Raw genomic sequence first — 21372 nt, 5'->3', positions numbered from 1 at the left:
TTGTACATCTGTAACCCCAGAAAATCTTTAATAAAAAACAATTTAGAAAAGAGGGAAATGGTAGAATCTTGTGATTCAGTGATGAGAATTTTTAAAAATCTGATCAACTGTAGTTCTCCTTTTCTGTTTTGAACTTCTTCATATTTATTACCTTCTGTCTTGTATTACAGAAATTGAACCCTCTGGAGTGAGTTTTCAGGTAGGATTCATATCAAGATGCTTAAGTGCAATTAAGGATCTTTCTGCCTTGTCTATTTATTTTCCTCCTACCTTCTTCCAGGAAGCTTGGGGAAGCATACCTGGCTCTACCTCCCTCACAACCACACTGCAGTTTAGGTCAGCCTGGGGGTTGGTCACTGGCAAGTGGATATTTGAATCTGGGCATTTGCAGTCCCACCCTGACAATATGGATGCAACTAAATTTGGCAGGAAATATCCAGAAAACGACAAAGAATGATAAGTTTAAAGAAGGTTTAAAGAATAACTCTTTCATAACAATTTACAAGCCAAGGTTATCTTTTTTCTTTCCAAATGCTGTCTATTACTTGTAATTTTCTTCCACTGCTGTTTAATAAAATTGAAATTATAACTGCAGGAAATTGGTTTTTAAATGTTTAGTCTATTTTCTATTCTTTCTGCAGTCCTTGCGGTTTTTATTAAAAAAAGAATAGAAGGGTTCTAACAGGAAATGAGATCAAATTATTTTGTTTCCCTGCTAGGTAGAAAAAAGCATAAGTGAAAATACACTGAATGAAAAGCCTCCACTGACTCCAGGTATTTAACTCTGGGTTGTTGTTGTTTTAGGTTGGTATAAATGGGTTGTGTTGGATTCTCTATAAGCTGCGAGGAGGAGTTTGGAGCTTTTGCTGCTGTTTTAGATTAACTGCAGCTTTCCTATCACTTGATCCCAGACAAACCATAGTTTATGAAGCTCGCTTGTTTTCACTAACTGCTTAAGATTAACCATTGTTTGTCTGGGTTAGGACATAATGCTAAAATTGTGGTTAATCTGAAGAGGAAACTTCCAAGCTCCTCGTGGCTGTGCCATGAAAGTGGGGGAGATTGTGTGCCAAAGGCAATTTGTGGCTTATCCTTTTAACACTAAACCATTAATATTATGTTCAAACTTCTACTATATATTTCTATAGCAAAGGATAACACCTTGCTTCATTTGAAAGTCTCATGTCATATTTTCCAGCAGGAATCATGATAGTTCTAAATTTAGAAAAAAATTATTTTTTTCTTTCATGGCATGTTTTCTGATAACTGAAGAGCTTGATTTTATAGAAAGCAAATCTCCACTTTGGGCTTTTCCTGCTGACCAAAACCTCTGATTCTTCATGCTAGCCCACTGTGTAATATCCCATCAAATTACAGTGGTACCTCAGGTTACATACGCTTCAGGTTACGGACTCCGCTAACCCAGAAATAGTGCTTCAGGTTAAGAACTTTGCTTCAGGATAAGAACAGAAATCGTGCTCTGGCGGCACGGCAGCAGCAGGAGGCCCCATTAGCTAAAGTGGTGCTTCAGGCTAAGAACAGTTTCAGGTTAAGAATGGACCTCCAGAACGAATTAAGTACTTAACCCGAGGTGCCACTGTAGAGGGTATGTTTTGGTGGGATGGGGGGAAGTAGTAGTTCTGCAGAAGGGCCAGCCTCTTTACTTTAAAATATCAGAGGAGGTGCAGTATTGTGGCTGACTTAAGATTTTTTTAAAGTTAATTTAATAAACATGGCTTTTCCCTGGGAAAACAATTCTACAACAATTAATATTTTGTTAGCCTTCAGTTCACTGGACTAAAGGTTTCAAAAATATTAATGTACTTTCTTACGTTTGTGCTTTACTTTTGAAACATATACCTGCTCCAAACTCAGAATCACCTTCAGACTTCCTTTTTTTTTTGGTATCTCCACTGATGAGGGTAAGGCAGATGACTACTAAGAGGAGAGTTTTTTCAAAGCTGATGCTTCAGTTGTAGAATGCCCTCAACTGTCACCTTTGTTGTGGTCTTTTAGGCTTTCCAGTTTCAAAAACATACTTGAGTGCTTCTTAGACCTTGGTCTCTACTAGTTTGTTCCGATGTTGTTTTCACTGGTGTCTGGTTTTATCTTCAAGTTGTATAGTTTATTGGAGTGTTTTATTTTTAAATTACACTGTTCAGAGTAAACACAGCTACCTATTTGGGATTTTTTTCTCCTGCAGTCGTAAGCAAAATGGAAGCTGCAATGTTTAGGATAATAATGATCTGAGGAGATCTTTAATTTGTAAATCAGCATTCACTTTGAAATGAATGGCTCTTATTTCCATGGTGCCTCCTTCTGTATAAATGAATTTAGGACTGCAGCCTGTGCTTGAGTGGCTTAGGTTTTTTGTGTGACTAATGAGTATTCTTTTCCATTTAAGTCTGCAGAATGCAGGGACCGATGGCCCTCCCTAGAGAAAAGTTCCAGAAACTGAAAGAAGAAAATTGGCATTTGAACAATGCAAATCAGGCCCTGCTTTCTGAACTTGAGGCAACAAAGCAGCAAATGAAGAAACTGCAGTTAGAAATTAAGAAACTAGAAAAAGAAAATAGAAGATTTAAAGAAACTGCACCAAATTCACGCAGTGAAGGTAGGAGTGACTCTGTTGTTTGTATGTGTTTGGGAGAATAATACTGTACTTCTCATTTTTCATCTCCTGGAATAGTCTTGAACTATTCCCTCTGCATTTGTTGTTATTTAATGTATCCCAACACAAAATTGAAATAACTTTTGAAGGCTGACAACATATAATTTACTTGATTTTCAGATAGTATATTATTTAAGTAATTATTGAAGTTTAAAACGAAGTATATGATATCACAGTATCAAAGTACAGTGGTACCTTGGTTGTCGAACTTAATCCATTCCGGGAGTCCGCTCGACTCCTGGAACTGTTCGAAAGCCAAGGCGCAGCTTCCGATTGGCTGCAGGAGCTTCTTGCACTCAATCAAAAGCTGCGGAAGCTGCACCAGACGTTCGTCTTCCAAAGAACGTTCGGAAACAGGAACACTTCTGGGTTTTTGATGTTCAGGAGCCAAAACGTACAACTATCAAGGCGTTCAAGAACCAAGGTACAACTGTATTGGAGAAAGCATTTAATCCTCAGTCATGTAAAAATGTCTAGTTCAGTACTGACTACTTGAATGCACAAGTTACAAAAGTTTAAGCTAGCAGGCTTTTTTTTTTTTTACCTAGGGATCCATAACCTGATTAACGGGAAAGTTATAAAATTTGTCCTAAAGTGTCTAGTCCTGCACATGTATATTCAGCTGTAATAATAATACTAATTTTTTATTTATACCCCGCCCTCCCCAGCCAAGGCCGGGCTCAGAGCGGCTTACAAGCAATAATAAAAACAAGATGAATGATTACAACTTAAAAACAAAAATAAAATACAACATTAAAATAATGGAACATTAAAATATTAAAATGTAGCCTCATCGCAGGAGGAGAAGGAAAAGAAAAAAGAAAGAGAGGGAGGGAATCAAATTGGCTCCAAGCCAAAGGCCAGGCGGAACAACTCTGTCTTACAGGCCCTGCGGAAAGAAATCAGATCCTGCAGGGCCCTGGTCCCGTGAGGCAGAGCGTTCCACCAGACCGGAGCCAGAGTTGAAAAGGCCCTGGCTCTGGTTGAAGCCAATCTAGCTTCCTTAGGGCCTGGGACCACTAGGGTGTTGTTATTTATGGACCTTGAGGCTCTCCGTGGGGCATACCAGGAGAGGCGGTCCCGTAGGTACGAGGGTCCTAGGCCGTGAAGGGCTTTAAAGGTCAAAAGCAGCACCTTAAATCTGACCCTGTACTCCACTGGGAGCCAGTGTAGCTTGAAAAGCACTGGGTGAATATGCTCCCATGGCAGAGACCCCGTGAGGAGCCTCGCTGCAGCATTCTGTACCTGCGGGAGTTTCTGGGACAGCTTCAAGGGCAGCCCCGCGTAGAGCGAATTACAGTAGTCAAGCCTGGAGATGACCGTCGCATGGATCACTGTGACCACTGTACACATGTATATTATATATACATGCAAGATTTCGAGCATAGGCTGGAAGGGCCTTGTTCTTGCCTTGTGGAATTTAACCACCAGGCAGCTCCTCTGTTCTTTCTGGCTTCACGGCGCATGCTGAACTTCTCATGTGCCTGCTGTAGGTGGGTGGGGTGGACTTTCTTTTCATCCCGCAGCAAGAGCCCTCAGCTGGATCCCTTCCCTGTAGATTTCGCTGAAAGTGTTCTTGATATTCAGATGAACACAGATATGACCTGTGAAGCAAGTCTTTGCAGGACAGGACCCTTGGAAGCATATGATAAAAGATCAAGGAAGTTTCTTTGGGTTGGCATTGATCCTATTCTATGCTAAAGAAAGATATGAAGGAAACATCCTTGTAAAAATAGAAACATAGCCATCAAGTGGTATTTATAATGGATGGCCTTGTACTGTGTTCCATTTGCTTCTGAGGTTTAGAACAACAAGCCCACAACTTAGGTTCCGGAGATTGCACCTAAAGACAGAATTGTGTATTGTCAAAATCCATTGGGTTCAGTGGTGGGTGGAATTAACAAAGTCATTTTCCCTAGAAACTTGCTCCCTTTTCACCCCCCTTTTATTTATTTATTTATTTATTTTTTTGACACATTTAAAGCTGAATGTGCACAAGTTAATAGCATGTAAGTATGTATTTATATTGCAGAAATGTTAATCTGAAAGGTTGTTTTTAAAAAACAATCAAAACATAGTCTTTTAAAGGTGTGTGTGTGTGTTTCTGCTAAATTTATTAGGCTTGTAGGAGTCTGCATCAAACATAGCAAACTGCATTATGCTAACAAAGGCTCCTTGGCCATCTCACCAAACATTATCCACTCTCACTGGCAGAGCGTCTTCAAGGTCTCGAATAGAGGTCTTGGCTTCCACATCAAATCCACAATTGATCTGGGGAACGTCTGCAGTCAAAGTATGCTTTATAATTACATAATCTTGTGCAATTATAACACCTTTAGAAACTATAGCATCCAGAATTCCTATTTCATTTAGGAGATATTTGCAGTGCTTTTTTTCTAGAAAAATAGGTGCCGGTACTCACCAGGAAGTTGTTACAGTAAAACAACAACAAAAAGAGGTGTCGGTACTGTGTACCCTCTGAAAAAAAGCACTGGATGTTTGGATAATCAGCAAGATTATCTATAATTGCAATTGACTTTAATGTTTTACAATTTTCTGTTATGCAGAGGAACTTGCAGAATTGATTTTATTAAGACAACAGGCCCAGGAACTGGTGGATGAAAATGACAGTCTGAAAATGACTGTTCATCGTCTAAATGCAGAACTGAGTCGCTACCAGGCTAAATACAGACCAATTTCACCAAATGAGGTAATGTTTTCTATTAAGCTTCTTAGGAAGAAAAGAATAGCACTGTTCCAACATTGGTGACTGAGAGCTTTTCCTCATTTGTTACAGTTGCAAAATAAGCATCTTTACCAGGGCGTGTCCCAGTTGTGCTAAACCATAGTATAGCATGAGGAGAATTAGCCTAGGTGGGACTTGCACTTGTGCACTTCCTGCTTCTGAGCACAACGTGAGGTGAAGTTCAGAACTTTTCACTTCCATATTTGATTAACCATAATTTGCCATGTCAATGCAACCTGACAAAGTGGCTTGTTGCAACTATTGGTGTTTTTTTTAACAAGTAAATGTAAAACTGTTTTGGAAGCACCATGTTCAATTTTTTGCATCCAGTTTGCAGGATGAACAAAAATAAATATTTTTCTTTTAAAAAAACCTCTGATACAAAATGTTACAGATCCAAATATTAATGTGTAACTTACGTTTTTCTTATTTTAGAGTCTAAAAATTGGAAGCCTACCAATGAAAAAACCAATACCCCCATGGCTGGTATGTAGCAAACCACTATTTCTTAGTTTCAGTAGTTTAGTGCTAGATACTTCTAAAGTGTGTAGAACAATTTTATTTCTTGTTTCATTGGTGACATGAGAACAATCTATAGTTGTAATATGACTGCAGTTCCCAGACACCTTATTTCACTTTTATGTTCCATTGAATAAAAACTGATGGTACTCAGTGAGTTAGAATAAGTCTAGTCATGTCTACTTAGAAGTAAGACTGTTGAATTCATCAGGACTTACTTCCAGGTAAGTGGGATTAGGATGGCACCTTATTTTATTCTAATAGTCAGCATTAAACATCAGGTCATCAGTGTTTATTAAAGGAATTTTTGATGGCTGTTTGAAGGTGATGTTACTTACTTATTTATTACATTTTTGTCATCTCCTCCCCCTTTTTTTGAAAGGAGTGCAAGCCCTTGGAAGAGTCCGGATCATCACCATCAATATTATATTTATTTAAATTTACACATATTAAAAAACACAGAGATAAAATACAAAAAGCTAAAAAATATTTTAAAAATATAAAAAAGCAATTTAACGCTAATAGGTTTTTTTTATATTGTTTTGATTCTTTTAAAATAGAGATGATAAAAACAGCACAGCACTATTAAAAACCTTTCCCTTAAAAAACAGCAACCCCAGTCTGTTCCCAAAGGCCTGCTGGAATAAGACAGTCTTCATTTCTTTTTCCAGTTGAGACTGGGGTGCGGGGAGCTGGATTGAAGTAGTTGGCCTGGTTGCTTAATGATTTTCGTCCTGCTTCTGCTTGCAAGAATCCTAGCTCAGTTGCTATGTGCCAGGATCATGTTGTAATCCCGTGAAAGTATCTGCACAGGGGCCTCGGAGTGATCCGCTATCATAGGCTATAACACCTGACGGCCTTCCCTGGAAACAATATAAAATTAAATGTTCTGATCTCCTCTCTCCTTTTACCCACAGTGGAGGGGAGTGTCCTCCTAGGAGTTGCTCCTCCCATCCCCTCCATTAGGCAGGCTTTGCAAAACAGCCTTGTGTGCTTCCCGCTATGAGGCCAGGAGGCCATCCCACTTCTGTTTATGCTTTGCTCCAAGGATCCAGGCTGTGGTGAAGCTTTGGAGCAGGCTGGCTTCCCCACCATCCCTGGATTAGGTAGAGTCGAAAGGGAGCTGAAATATACCGTATTTTTTGCACCATAACACTCACTTTTTTCCTCCTAAAAAGTAAGGGGAAATGTATGTGCGTGTTATGGAGGGAATGCCTACAGGTGGCATGCCTACGGATTTTCCTCCTCTAAAAACTACATGCGTGTTATGGTCGGGTGCGTGTTATAGAGCGAAAAATACGGTATTTGTTTTTTATTGGAGAGAAGAAGCTGTGTTCAGATTGCCCCCCTCCCTACTTTTTAACTAGTTCTGGCCCTGTGCCTTAGTAGCAGCCCTACACACATACATTTAACAGCTGAAAGCTTTCCTCCAACTTCTCGCCATACCATTATTCTTATTCTTATTATTACTATTATTCAGCTGTTACGTTTTTGTGGCTTTGTCACACACTGTTGCAGGCATTACCAATGTTAAATGGATTTCTAGCCTGCTTCTCAGGGTGCATACTCTCCCAATAAAATTCAAGATTTAAATTAACAGTAAAAGAAGTTAACAGAAGTGTGGTTCTTCAATATACATAACAATAAAATAATTTAAATGCAGGTCAGATTTAAGAAAAGTTTTCCCGAAGGCCAAGCAAAAGGGGGCCATACAAATTTCTTTGGCGAGGGCATTCCAGAGATATGGTAAAAAGAAATGTGTTTTCCTATGAAACTCTTTACATGGGCTGGAGTAGAGGGTGCCTGATTTTTTTCTATGCAGACGTGATTATATGTGTAGGAGGGTTTCCATGTGTAACATGGCCCTAAGCCAACATGTTGTCTCTCAGCAACCACAGGCTGTCACTCATAAAGCTCTCTGTTCCTTGTTCTTCTGAGCACTGCAAAGTGCAACCCAAGACTGCAGCCATCTGCCACTCTCATTTTCCCTCAAAGCACCAGCAAATCATAGGCGACCTCCAAGTCCTCAGGTGTATTTAATGACTGGATGGTAGTTTTGGTGTCATCCTGTGTAAAAATCATGAAGAACCAGGGTTTTGTGCCTTGGTGGCAGAATATTTCTGCATCTGCTGTGGCTTTTAGTGTGCACTCTGTAGATATCAGTATAAGCTGTAACTTGGCAGTTGTTTAGGGCAGGCATGTCCAAATCCCAAGAGACCGCGATCTACTCGCACTATAAAAAAACTGGCAGTGATCTACCCATTGGATTGATCAAAGTTGTTGAGCTTTTTGGGGGGAGGGAGACCCAAAGTTGTTGAGCTTCTTTATTGGGGGTGGGGATCGATCAGGAGCATGCGGTCAACTGGTTGGACATGCCTGGTTTAGGGGAATACTGTGGAAAAGTAATTCGAATTTATGCAATCCATTATGGGGAAATTGTTTAACCACTGTGTGCAAATGGCTGAACAAAGTACATTGAAAAGGAAGCAGGGAGATACAATCTGTGTGCAAAAATGTGACAGAATTATTGAACTTAAAAGATTCACTATTTCAGACAGGAATTATGTTCTGCAGGGATATTTATGTAAATACTACTGATAATTGAATTTTTAAAGTTTGTGGCCATAACTTCCTTTGCTTTGTGGTGGCTTGTTTTAAAATAGGATTCTAAATGAATTTCTTAGCAAGGTCTTTAACAAGCAAACAGATGGATGCTTCAGTACTTTGTGTAATTGGCAACGGGTGACCATTTCACCTCTGTTTATTTGCAGCTAGCCTTTTCCAGCTGACGCAAAATTATTTTCCACCCCCTCTCTACTTCCTCCTGTTATTATCTGCTTATTATTTAGCCTTTAGTTAATGTAGTATTGGGGGCAGGGGGGAGAGAGAGATTGTTAACCTTTTCTTCTGTCTATCTTGATTTACCCACTGGATTTACCCAGCCAGTAGCTGATCAAAGAGTCATTACATGGATATTTTTGAATTATATAGTTTTGAGATGCATTTCAGTGAATTGAAATGACTTTTCTTTCCCTTTAGCTGGATATGAAATATTTATCTCCCCTTCTATTGGCATATGAAGACAGAATGAAGGAAAAGGAAGACCTGATTCTTGAGCATGAGGCAAGCTGGCAAATTAATTTCTTTACAGATTGTTTAAGCTGTATAGAACATCAAGAAAAATATGCTTCTATAATGCTGTGCATGTCATTTAACTGTAAAGAGTACTCAGCGATACTTTGGAATGTACATCCTCAGGGTACATAATGGAATCTCCCTTCTAGTAAGACTCCCTGTCCTCCATCTCCTTAGACTCCATGGGTTGCCCACATAGCAGACCTTGTGCCCACAAGCAGAAGATGGGGACGTAAACATGTGCCTGGACTGAATCGCTTCAGCCTGCAGATGGGAGCTCACATCCCATGATGGAATGCTTTCTGCTGAAGCAATACAAAGCTATAATGTCACAAAAAAGACTAGGCGAGAACCCTTCTCCTAGACAATCTGCTATTTATGTGGAAGGAAGTTTGTTTTCTCTGGTGGAGCATTATATCGTATGAGCTTCCACAGGTTTACACATCACTTGCTGTTTGGGAGCACTAGAGCTTAGTAAGTTGAGCCTTTGATATATGGGGCCTGTTCCATAACCTCTGCTAAAGGCCTCTTCACTGGTTACATTTTAGGTGTATTATATTTTAGGTGTACACCTGAGGTTTCTCAAATGTACATTTAAAAATGTCAATGTGCCAGTCAAGTTTATGCCTGTATGAAACTTGGGATTGTTTGTAGGTAACTGGCAGGCATACTGACTGGGAAACACACATTTGTGACTGTAAAATGTAGATGTTTCTTAAGTCAGAGCAACTGGTGTGAATTTGTATCTCTACAAATCCCTATCATGAGTATTTTGATCAGCTGTTTGATAACTTGCATGAACAAATAATAGAAATTAGCACGTGCAAATATTATTGAGAGGGAAAACATGAAATAACATGAAGGTAAAACAGCTCGTGAATATTTTGTATGTTCTTTACTGCTCCTCTTTCAGGAGGACATGAAGATCTTTAAAGAACGAGTTGAAGAGGTAGTGAAGGAAAATGAACAGTTACAACAGCAACTAAGTAAAAATAGTAATGTGACCACCAAAGAATGGCAAGTGTGTTGTCTCTGAAACTATTGTGTTATTCTTTTGTAAAAAAAATTACTTATGATAGGCTTGAATTATAGTAAAAAAAAAATACTTATGATAAACTTGTTGTGGAAGAGGAGATTATTGGCTTGTTTTTGTTCTTATTTTTATTATGTACCGTATTTTTCCCTCTATTACACGCAGATTTTTTCTCCTAAAAAGTAAGGGGAAATGTCTGTGCGTGTTATTGAGCGAATGTGTGGTCCCTGGAGCTGACAAGCGCGAGTGAAGGCAAAAATCAGGCAAATATCAAATCGTCCAGAGAAGGGAAGCCTTGAAAGGAGGAAGCTCTGCCTCAGGGTCTTACTGCCCACCCGCTTCTGTTTCCTTACTGTGTTTGCTCAAACGGAACAAAGAGCAGAGAAAACCCCTCCCCTCCAGGCAAGCAGAGTGGAAAGCAGCAGAGCGTCCTTCTAATTCCTCTCCGTGCGTCTGGGACTCGAAGGCAACATGCAGGTTGGGGGGGGGGGAGAGAGAGAGAGCTGGTTGGCTTGTGTGTGGGGGGGACTTTTGCCTTCCTTTCCTCTCTCCGGTAAAACCCCTCTCCTGCATTCTTAGCCAGCTGCTTCTCTGCACACCCCTCTCCTTGTCGCTTCTATGTTTTTCCTTCCCTCCCTACTTAAAACGTGGTTCCAATCACGGATCCACATGGATCCTCAGGATCTTTGCATTGAGTCACCCCAAATTCACCATCAGATCACATAGCAATGATCTGATGCAAAAACAGGGCTGCAATGGTGCAAAAACATGGTTACAAAGCATGGATCCACATGGATCCTCAGGATCTTTGCATTGGGTCACCCCAAATTCACCATCAGATCACATAGCATGTCCATGGCTACAGCCTGCACCAAAAAAATCATGCACCCACTGTTGCCTGGGGCTGCAATGGTGCAAAAACGTGGTTACAAAGCATGGATCCACATGGATCCTCAGGATCTTTGCATTGGGTCACCCCAAATTCACCATCAGATCACATAGCATGTCCATGGCTACAGCCTGCACCAAAAAAATCACGCACCCACTGTTGCCTGGGGCTGCAATGGTGCAAAAACGTGGTTACAAAGCATGGATCCACATGGATCCTCAGGATCTTTGCATTGGGCTACCCAAAACTCACCATCAAATCACATGTCTGTGGCCGCAGCATGAAGCACAAAAATGATACATCCACTGTTTCATTCAGAATTTTTTTTTCTTGTTTTCCTCCTCTAAAAACTATGTGCGTGTTATGGTCAGGTGCGTGTTATCGAGCGAAAAATACGGTATTTTGTGTTCATTTTAATCTGTTCTCCGTACTTTATAGGTTTTTTTGCTATGTTGGTCCTTTCCTCTTTCATACATCATTTTATGCATTATTTTTATTAGAGAATTTTATGCATTATTTTATTCTGCTTCACTTTTTGCTTGTTTTTCTTGACAAGGCAGCTTGTTTGATGTATAACAGTTTTAGCTACTAGGTGGACGCGGGTGGCGCTGTGGGTTAAACCACAGAGCCTAGGATTTGCCGATCAGAAGGTCGGCAGTTCGAATGCCCGTGACGGGGTGAGCTCCTGTTGCTCGGTCCCTGCTCCTGCCAAACTAGCAGTTCGAAAGCACGTCAAAGTGCAAGTAGATAAATAGGTACCACTCCGGCAAGAAGGTAAACGGTGTTTCCGTGCGCAGCTCTGGTTCGCCAGAAGCGGCTTAGTCATGCTGGCCACATGACCCGGAAGCTGTACACTGGCTCCCTCGGCCAATAAAGCGAGATGAGCGCCACAACCCCAGAGTCGGTCACGACTGGACCTAATGGTCAGGAGTCCCTTTACCTTTACCTATAGTAATATAATAGCAATATAATTATAAATTTTAAGCAAAATACACATTTTTTAAAAGATAACTTTCCATGTGTATTTTCAAATAGTTTTTACAAGCATAAACTTTTTCCTTCAGAAGAACACTATTATCTCTGAGTAGTTATCTCTCATCAATCCAATGCATGACATGTATATGTGTGTACTAACTCTATAGCAGAAGACAAACTTCATGAATATGAAACAGGAAGTTCCACACTTTACTCAGCAAACACAGTTGCTGGTGCTGGTGTTACACTGATGTTTCCCACAACAAACACAAAGTGAGAGTGATGTAGGCTCATTTTTGGATGTCTATGTAGGACATCCATGGGAAGCCCTGGCCTAACAGACCATGTGTGTTTATTTTTCTAGTTAATACAATTTTTGCAGAAGTTTGAATGGCATTTCACTTTCAAGTTGATCATTATTTACAGGCAGTGTCTGCAAAGCCAGGCCAAGCTAGTATTAGAAGAAAATACAGTATTGATGGAACAGCTTAAAATACAACAAGCAAAAGCAAAAGACAACTTCAGCCAACATGTCCAAGAAGGTAAAATACCTTGAGAACTGTTTTTGACTGCTATGTTGATCCGAGATGTTTGCTTATTGAGAATGGGCAGAAGTGTAAGCTAGCATTAGCACCAAATAAAGCACTTCATAAGCCTTTTTAGAATGATAATGTTGCTAATCAGTAACTATCATAGAACCTGAGCTGGAGCATTTGTTACAGTCAGTAATATTACAATACTTAACTATTAATTACTTAACTTTTTATTGTTTTTAGTCTCAGATGTGGTAAAATGATAGCTGGTCACTGGTCACAGCATCAGAGTACATTACATGGCATCAAACTTAGATTTGTATTAATTTACAGAGGATTGTCATTAACAATGTAAAAGGAATTTGGTCACAGGAACTAGCCCTTCAGAGAGTTATGTAGTCTGTTGGAGACTTTAGTGCTTCAGTGAGCTTTCCATTTGACACATCTTTCATATGCTTAACTAATCTCCATTGACATTCAGAACTTGTGAAAAGTATCATTTATAACTAATTATAATACTTCAGATTAACTCACTGAACCAAGCTGAGAAGGCTTCATGATGAACTAAAAATGTCAGAAGTGAATAACTGTATACACTCTGTTCTCATTTCCTAAGGCAGCTTCTGACTTTACCTCAAATGTTTTGTTTTCTCTTTTGAAGTTTCTAAATTAACAAAACAGCTGATGACTTTGGAAGCCAAGAGACAGAGCCAAGAAGAGGAGTTGAGCGAGTGTCAGAAGCAGCTGGAAGAACTGCGCTCCACATACAAACAGCTGAAAGCCAGTGTGGGAGATCACATCACAATGGAGGAGCATGTGGCTTTGGTCAATAAATTCAAAAGGTAGGGAGTCTGATAAGTGCAAATATCAGAGGAAACACCTCTTGGAGGATTCCATGCATGGTTGTAGCTATTTATATTTACTTGCTTTTGCTTTTCCAATTTATTTGTGCCAGTTTTAAGTTTATTTGTAGTCAGTTGATACAACTTGAGGCACAATGTAATGAAGGTTGAAGTTAAAGACACTTTTTACTAGCTTCAGACTCTGATCAAACCTGGAATAACTGGGTTAGCCTCAGCTGTGGTGAATGTCCTTCAGCCTCAAGTCAGGAACATAGAGAGCTGCCTTTATACTGGGTAAGCTGGTCCATCTTGCCCAGTATTGTTTGCTGTACTTTGGCTAGCAGCTAATTTCCAAGGTTTCTTTCCCAGCCCCACCTGCCGATGTCTGGGGCTGATTCTGGAACCTTTTGTATCTAAAGAATGTGCTCTAACACTGCACTGGTGTGATGTCATATGGCATAGCTGCCACTGTGCCATACACTGCAATTCCCCTGCCCACCTGCCACTGAACTGTGGTCCTTCCCCTTGTCAGGAAGGTTGAGCTCACCATGGGAAGGGAGGAGCACTGTAGTCCCTCCTGCTTTTTAAAAAAGTCATTAGGAGAGTTGCCGTGGAAATGCTGCCCTGTTGCAAGGAGAGGGGAGGAATTCACATGTTGGTGTTATGTTTCCATATACTTTGCCTCTGGTCCCAATCCTTGTGTGTGGCCCACTGTAGCCACCATTTCATCTGTACTGTGACTCCTTTGCCCTGTATGCATTCACAGTACTTTTTAAAATGAGCACTCTGCAACTGCAAATGCGATGCCCCCCTTAAGCATGAAGAAGTGGCCATATTGGTATTGTGGTCAAGCAGGAGAAATTGCTGGGTGTATGTCTCTAAATTACAGCACAAGCATAGGCATCTATGCTTAGAAGTAAGTCCCATTGAGTTAAATGGGGTTTGCTCCCAGGTAAGTAGGTATAGGATTGCAGCCTCAATACCAAACTGGATATGAAGTTAAATGTTCCTTTGCTTTACTGTACAAGTTTTAAAATATGTGAATAGCATCAGAGCATGGGAGTTGATAGTTTTCAGGATAGTATAAAGTGTGGTAGGGAGACCTTACTCTTTCCATGCTAGGGTCCTGAGGAAATCCTTCTTGGAAGACGTTGTTTGTATTGGGAGGATATCTCCCATAGGTGCAGGAAAGAAAAGGGTTAAATTCCCGCCTTGACACCTGCTGCAATTTGATAATTTATCAGCCTTCACTCCCCCTTTTGATGCATATTTACACTGATAAAAACTTGCTCTAAATGCAAAGGTGCATTTAACTCAGCATCTGCTTTGGTCCTTGATCTGACTGAATCCTGTCTCGGTTGTGGCCAAAGCTCAGTGTACAGTTAGTTCTTCATACCACAAAATGGTGGTTCTTTGGGGATGTTGTTCAGACTGGAACAGAATCTTTTCATTGAATAATTTTGTTGTAATTGCTGTTTTCCACTGATCTGTTAGTTCTCATTTTTCATTTCTAAAAAGGAAATAGTACTTTTATTTGATGCCTGGTTTTCATTATTGTTTTCTGTAGTCAGTTGCAACAAGAACAGGAAAAGAGAGAGATTGAGTCAGAGCAGCTAATGGCGAAAATGACATCTCTGCAAGCAGAAAAAAAAGCCCTCCTTCTAGAGAAAAATGGCCTAGCAGCTGAAAAGACAGTCCTCAAAGTTGAGCTGGAAAAGACACAGAAGACAAAGAGGTTTGCCTGTTTTCTTCTGTGCTCCTTTTAGTCAGTTTTTTCCTCCTAAGAACAAGAACATTCAGTAGCCTGACTGCACAAAAAACAAATGGCTGGCCTGCATTGGACAGCAGAATATTGCTTTGTTTGTTTTTAATTTAAATTTTTCAAAATGTGAAAAACAAGGAATAAGCTTTGTATAGATTAATGCAATGTTCCTTAAAATAAATCTCAGCTGTTGTTTTAAATAAGAAATAAGAGGGTTAGTCCTCATAGTTGAGGTGGTTTGAAAACACCATCAAACCCACCTGATTCAAACTTAAGGTTAAACCATAGTTTATTTTAAACTGGTTTCGTGAGACTGAGCAGTGTGCTTTGAAGCTATTATTTCAAAGAATGGGCCTGAAGGAGCCAGACCCCCACAGTTATAGCCTAAATTGTCCTGGGCTAAAACTCATGAATTTGTTACACATTACTATTAGTTCAGTAGCTCTTTGAGCCAGATGCTCTGTGTGCAATCAAACACTAGCTCACAGAGTTACTGAAACAACAGTCATGTGTAATAATAATAATTCAGATTTTCTGCAAGTGGTATAACCTCATTTGTTAAATATCTAAAAATATAATTGGATGCATTTTAAGTGATTGCTTAAGCTGGTATATTTCAGTTGAAGTCATTGTGGGTGTGGAATTGCACCAGAGTTGAATCATAATATTAAGTGATCCTAAATTGCTTCCTAAAGACTCTTTCTACCTTACAAAATAACTTGTAGACGATCACAGAAGAAAATAGGCCTTCTGAAGCAGCAGCTGGAAGAGGCAGTGGAAGAGGAGATGGCAGCACGCCGGATTCTAGCAGACCTGGTCAACTTGACAGAAAATATGACTCAAGAACGTAATCGTCTTTTAAACTTGGTAATTTTTTTTTAAAAAACCCTTTATCTATATGTGGCCCCTTCTGGTTAAATGAAATAACCATAAGGAATTCAAAACCTTGTTTATATCATGAATGGGGCAGTGTTTGGAGCACTAAAGGCTGAAATACACATAGGGCTATAATCTTATGCAGAGTTGAACCTGGGAGTAAGCACCATTCAACTTGGTGGCACTTATTCTTTGTATAAGTATTTATTTTGGGGTTATCAGAGAATTGCAGCCGACTAATTTTGCATAGTATTTTCCTGAAATTGACAGGTGCCAAACTTGAGTGTCATTGGAGTGCAGACCACAGAGTGTCTAGTTTTAGGATAAAATCCTAATCCCAGCTTCTGCCTGTATCTATAGTGCCTACCACTAGGTGCTTTACAAACAGACCCTATGAACTCACAATTTTAGACTGAGAATGCAAACTGTAGCAATTGATGGTCCACCGCCTGGTTTGAAAAAAATCATTTATATTTGAAACAATCCATTACATATTATCCCCTTCACCTATGGGTTCATGACAAGAGCGGTCAAGAAATAGGATGTTTCTGTGCCTCCTGTCCTGTTTTTCTCAATTTTCCATTTTTATTATTTATTCATTTCATAGGTTTTATGTAAGGTTAAAATAGTACAGGAGACCTTTGTGCAAAATGCAGTCACAGATGTGGTTCGTTGGCATTTAGACTTCCCTCAGCATGATAAATAAATGATTCTTTTGAAACCAGTGAACTGAAGGTAGAATGTTTCCATTAATTCACTGAACAATAATGAGAGATCTGTAGGCAATAGCTCTTCTTGGTTGTTCAGATAATTACTGCAATTGAAATCTGTTGCTAAAGTGGTTGATTTTGGAAAACTGGTCAGCATTTCAGTGTGTGTGGTTTTTTCCAGAACTGATAAGTATTCATTCTGTAATGCATTTTTCCTGCATGTGGGTTTCATATGATTTCTGTAGTTTCTACTAGTTAGTCTGGCACAAAACATTTTGAACATTTCTTTTAGGGCTCACATGCCTCCTGAAGAGTGTTTTTCAGATGGGGCTGTAGTAGGGAGGGGCCACAGCTATGTGGTAGAGCAGCTGCTTTGCCTGCCAATGATGACTGGCTCAATCCCCAGCATCTTCAGCTGAAAGGGTCCCTGGTAGCAAGTGATGGGAAACATTTGAGAGGGGTGGGGCTGTGAATGGGCATGGTTATTCTGGTGCTTGTTGCCAAACTGCTTTAATGTAATCCTTTTAATTATTTAATTATTTTATCTTGTGTTCACTTCCCTGGGATCCTATGGGATAAAGGGCAGTCCAGAAATGTAATTGATATATACATAAATATATCAGTAGAATACATTTCAGAACATCAAAATCTTTTGCCAGCTCACCTTCCCCCTCATTTTTCCTCCAGACCAGTTGCTTGGAAAGACAGCAGGATGGTGTTCTCAACAAAATAGTAGAAGGAAACATGCGCCTAGGGATGTTAGAAGAGAAAGTGAAGGTGAGTAGAGTTTGCAGACAATATATCTATAGCACATAACAGTTCTTCTGTTATATATTGCAAATTTTTTTTAGAACTGCAGTCACAAATATGTGGCTTGGTTCAAAGTGCTGCAACAACTGCTATTTCATGTAGTTTTGCTTCTAGCTAATGCATGCCATGGATTTCTGCAGTAACAGGGTGTGCTGGGAAAATGTATCTGACCTACAAAGCTGTAAAATGCTGTTAGAATGGGGTTTGTTTCATTTTTGCTTTTACTGGGTGTTTTGTCCCTGATTCTTTAGCCTTTTTTGTAAAGTTCTGCAGTAAAGAGGGATGTGAAAAGGAGCTCCGCGTAGGGTATGTTGCAGGCAGGAGGCCACTAGAGCACGAACAATTCTGGCCAGTCTATCCTTGCCCCAGAATGGCAGTAGCTAACAAGCAGGCCTAAACTGGGCATAAGCACACTCCAGCCATGAGCCACTTGGGACTCAAATGACGGGCTGGAATCCTGGAGCACTACCATATTGAACCTGTTCCTTCAGATTAAAGTGCAACCCTTCCCTGAACAGGTCATCCACATAATTTCTGGACTTAAGAGCCACCCACCCAACGGCAGCACTTCTGCCTTATCAGGAGCCCTGAAAGACTCACCCTGCATTAGGCTTCCCACTGTGACCAACCAGATGCTTCTGGGAATCACACAAACAAGTTGAAGAGACAGTTTGCCCTTTCAGGTTGCTTTCCCCCAGTAACCTCCTTACTGAAACATTAAAAATGGCCTGAACTCATGTAATTTGAGGGATGATTAGCAGTTTTGTGATAATTTGCTAGCCAAACCCTTCAGGGAATGACCTGTTTGGTTTAAGTTCTCTTCAGTGCTCCAGTTCTGCTCAGAATTAATTGTATCAACAGCTATATGGATCCTTTGCATGCATGTATTTGCCAGTAGGAGGCTCATTTGGGAAGTATTTTTAGAGTATGTATCTTAAATCCCTTTCACACACAAAATATAGATATAAATATGTCTTTTCAGTTACCAGCTTTTAAGTGGAATTGGAATAATAATTATAGGTTTTCATATTAGAACTACAACAGTTATTTTGTACTGTAGATGTTGTTGTAAAAGAATGTCAGTTTAATTTTTCTGGAACAATTACTATAATGATAAACATCATAACCTTTTAGCATCAAACTGCGTCAAGCTGAGGCACTTTTGCCCTTTTGGTTTCACAGGCTTGTTTTGCATTCTCTTTCTTCTAGCCAGCCTTAAGATAAATATTTGATTAAAAGCAAGCACCCTGGAGTGAAATTGGCAGTTGGCCTAATTTTTGTTTCTCTCTTTTTTAGTCTTAGAAGAAAAATGCTAGCTGAGGGTAGCTTTCCACTAATCAAAATACTGTAATTCTTCATAAATATGGATGAGCTGTTGCAACTTCTAAGTGTCTCCAGTTAAGTATTTATTTTTGAGAAAAACAGTGAAGGCCCAATCCGCTTGTGCAGTGTTGTGTACGATTACTCTGGGCATTCGTTTATAGTGGACAAGATCTGACATCCTGGGACCAGGTGACAGTTGCTGCTGCTGACGTCCTATCTGGTGTTTGCTGCAATGAAAACTGTGAAGGGAATAATGGGGATACAATATCTACTGAGGTGTGGTAGATGAGTGGAAGGGAGTGGCAGGCATTTGCAGTGCCACAACAAATGCCCTCAAGTTGCTTGGGACACATTTCTCTCCATCATACTTCATGGAGTTCATTGCAGCAGAATCTGCTAGATGCCTAAGGATGTGGCTGATCCTGCTGCAGCCTATCCTGAACAAAATACACTTGCCCCACATCCAATATTAAAGGCATGAACTGCATTATAATTTGCAGAATCGTTTCATTTAAAGAAAAAGGAGAATTGGTTTAATACCCTGCCTTTCAACGTTATTGAGACTGTTTCCCTAAATAAATGTCACAGAGCGAGCCGGCAGTAAATCACACTGTTCAAAGTTGGTTAACTCTTTATTAGCAAAACCACAATCTTCCCAGATTTGGCTGAGTGTTAGGCCTAATGAGCACAGTAGCTCATCCCTGGTAGGTCTTAGCCCACAAATCAATTGCCAAGACTGAAAGTCCCCAGTTTCCCCCAGCCATCTTAAGTCCAGGGCTTTTCCTGGAGAGGGCTTTCCCCAAGCAATTGGAGATGGTGCCTGCGTGTAGCCTGTCTCTCCTGCAGCTGTTTCAGCCCTCTTCTGGTTCTGGGAGATGGGGGGGAGGGGATATTCTCTCAATAGGATGGGGACACACCCATGACTCTTTACCAACCTGACTCATCTCTGCCTCTTGGCCTCCCTCTTCCTCCTCGCCTGCTTCAGCTTCTGCGTCTGATTATGGACTTCTCTTTGCCACACACTCTCTCACTAAGCCCTGTTATCTATTCGGCTTCCGACTCCTCCTCTTTCCAGTTTTCTCCCTCATTGTTGCCCCACTACCACTCTGCCCCCAGTTTTGCTCCATAGGTTTACCTGCCTGTGCCTAACATCGGGAGTGGGACAGATGGCATAGTCTGAGTCAACCTGTGCTGCAGGCTAAGTGGGGAGGCCTGGGGCAGGCAGGAGGACTTGTTAGGTCTGGTAGCTGGAGGTTTACCTCCCCTGGCTTAACATTATGTGTGAGCAAGTCCAAAGATGTTGTTGTAATGTGCAGTGCAGAAGAACGGTACCTGGAAACTTGACTCAGGCCTAATAATAATAATAATAATAATAATAATAATTTATTTATACCCCGCCCATCTGGCTGAGTTTCCCAAGCCACTCTGGGTGGCTCCCAATCGAGTGTTAAAAACAATACAGCATTAAATATTAAAATCTTCCTTAAACAGGGCTGCCTTCAGATGTCTTTTAAAGATAGGATAGCTATCTTTCCTTCAGATCTGAAGGGAGGGTGTTCCACAGGGCGGGCGCCACTACCGAGAAGGCCCTCTGTCTGAAAGCAAGACTGCATAAAAAGGCCCTGTGATGCTTTCAGAAAAGGCTTATGCTTAGGAAGGGGAGGAGGAAGATCCATAGCTGTGAGATGGCCACACCTTAATTTTTGGTGATTTACAACCCAATCCCCTGTACGATTTACTCAAAAGCAAATGCCGCTTACTTTCAGGTAAGTGGCAGTATGATAAGATGGTTCATTGGTTTTGCACATGCTTTGCATGCAAGGAAATCTCTACTTCAGTTCCTGGTGTCAGTAGCAGGTGGTGGGAAAGACCATGCTCTGCCTCAAACCCTGGAGAGCTGCTGCCAGAGTAGACAGTAGTGGGCTACAGAGGCAAATATTATGGCTAGGTGTAAGGCAATTTCCCATGTTCCCAGATGCCATATCAATATTGTATAGATAAAGGAACTAAATGATTTAGTCCTGTGGAAAAGCTGTGTACTAAATAAATGGTTGGCTCCCTAGCAAATATTCCAGACCCTGGGAATTTGAGTCACGTAAGAACAACTTGTAATAGGATGAAGTTCAGTTCCTGTGACGTATCAGTCCCATATTTCACTGTGGCAGTCCTGCTCTAAATCTAGCCTTTTGTGGGCAGCTTAGAGACTGCCTCTCCCAACACAAGGCCAGACAGGTTGGGCTTCATGTGCCTTTGCTCTAGGAAATGAGACAGTTGGGAGGAGCCCTGAGGCTTTGGAGTGCCACCACATGCAGTGCTCACTTGATCCCTTTGTGTCTCTTTTTGCAGAGAGGATGAAAAGCATTCTCCTTCCTCCTGTCCTTTGGGCAGCTACACTTACAGGTGTTCAGCCTGCACCAGCTGGAAGCCTCTTGAACATTTAAAATTCAATTGGGATTTTGGTCCTCCTTTCCCTACCAGCACAAGGCAGCTTGCAGCATGAGGTAGTCCAGCTAAAAACAACATTATGCTCTTGCTGCTGTGTTGTTAT

General features: G+C 40.6%; 1 protein-coding gene across 1 annotated transcript in view; it reads left to right on the top strand.

Moving 5' to 3' along the window:
* Nucleotides 1-21372, top strand: part of CEP89 (centrosomal protein 89) — a 52910-nt gene that overhangs the window by 8674 nt on the left and 22864 nt on the right. Inside the window, exons 6-17 of the mRNA XM_053400360.1 lie at nt 171-199; nt 720-774; nt 2405-2614; nt 5239-5381; nt 5853-5903; nt 8976-9059; nt 9985-10092; nt 12399-12510; nt 13163-13343; nt 14911-15078; nt 15831-15972; nt 17379-17468. Coding sequence (XP_053256335.1) covers nt 171-199; nt 720-774; nt 2405-2614; nt 5239-5381; nt 5853-5903; nt 8976-9059; nt 9985-10092; nt 12399-12510; nt 13163-13343; nt 14911-15078; nt 15831-15972; nt 17379-17468 — 1373 coding nt within the window. The remainder of the gene's footprint in view (nt 1-170; nt 200-719; nt 775-2404; nt 2615-5238; nt 5382-5852; nt 5904-8975; nt 9060-9984; nt 10093-12398; nt 12511-13162; nt 13344-14910; nt 15079-15830; nt 15973-17378; nt 17469-21372) is intronic.

Source organism: Podarcis raffonei, chromosome 8 (assembly GCF_027172205.1).
Source record: "Podarcis raffonei isolate rPodRaf1 chromosome 8, rPodRaf1.pri, whole genome shotgun sequence".
Taxonomy (NCBI): domain Eukaryota; kingdom Metazoa; phylum Chordata; class Lepidosauria; order Squamata; family Lacertidae; genus Podarcis; species Podarcis raffonei.
This window is presented reverse-complemented; position numbering and strand designations above follow the sequence as displayed.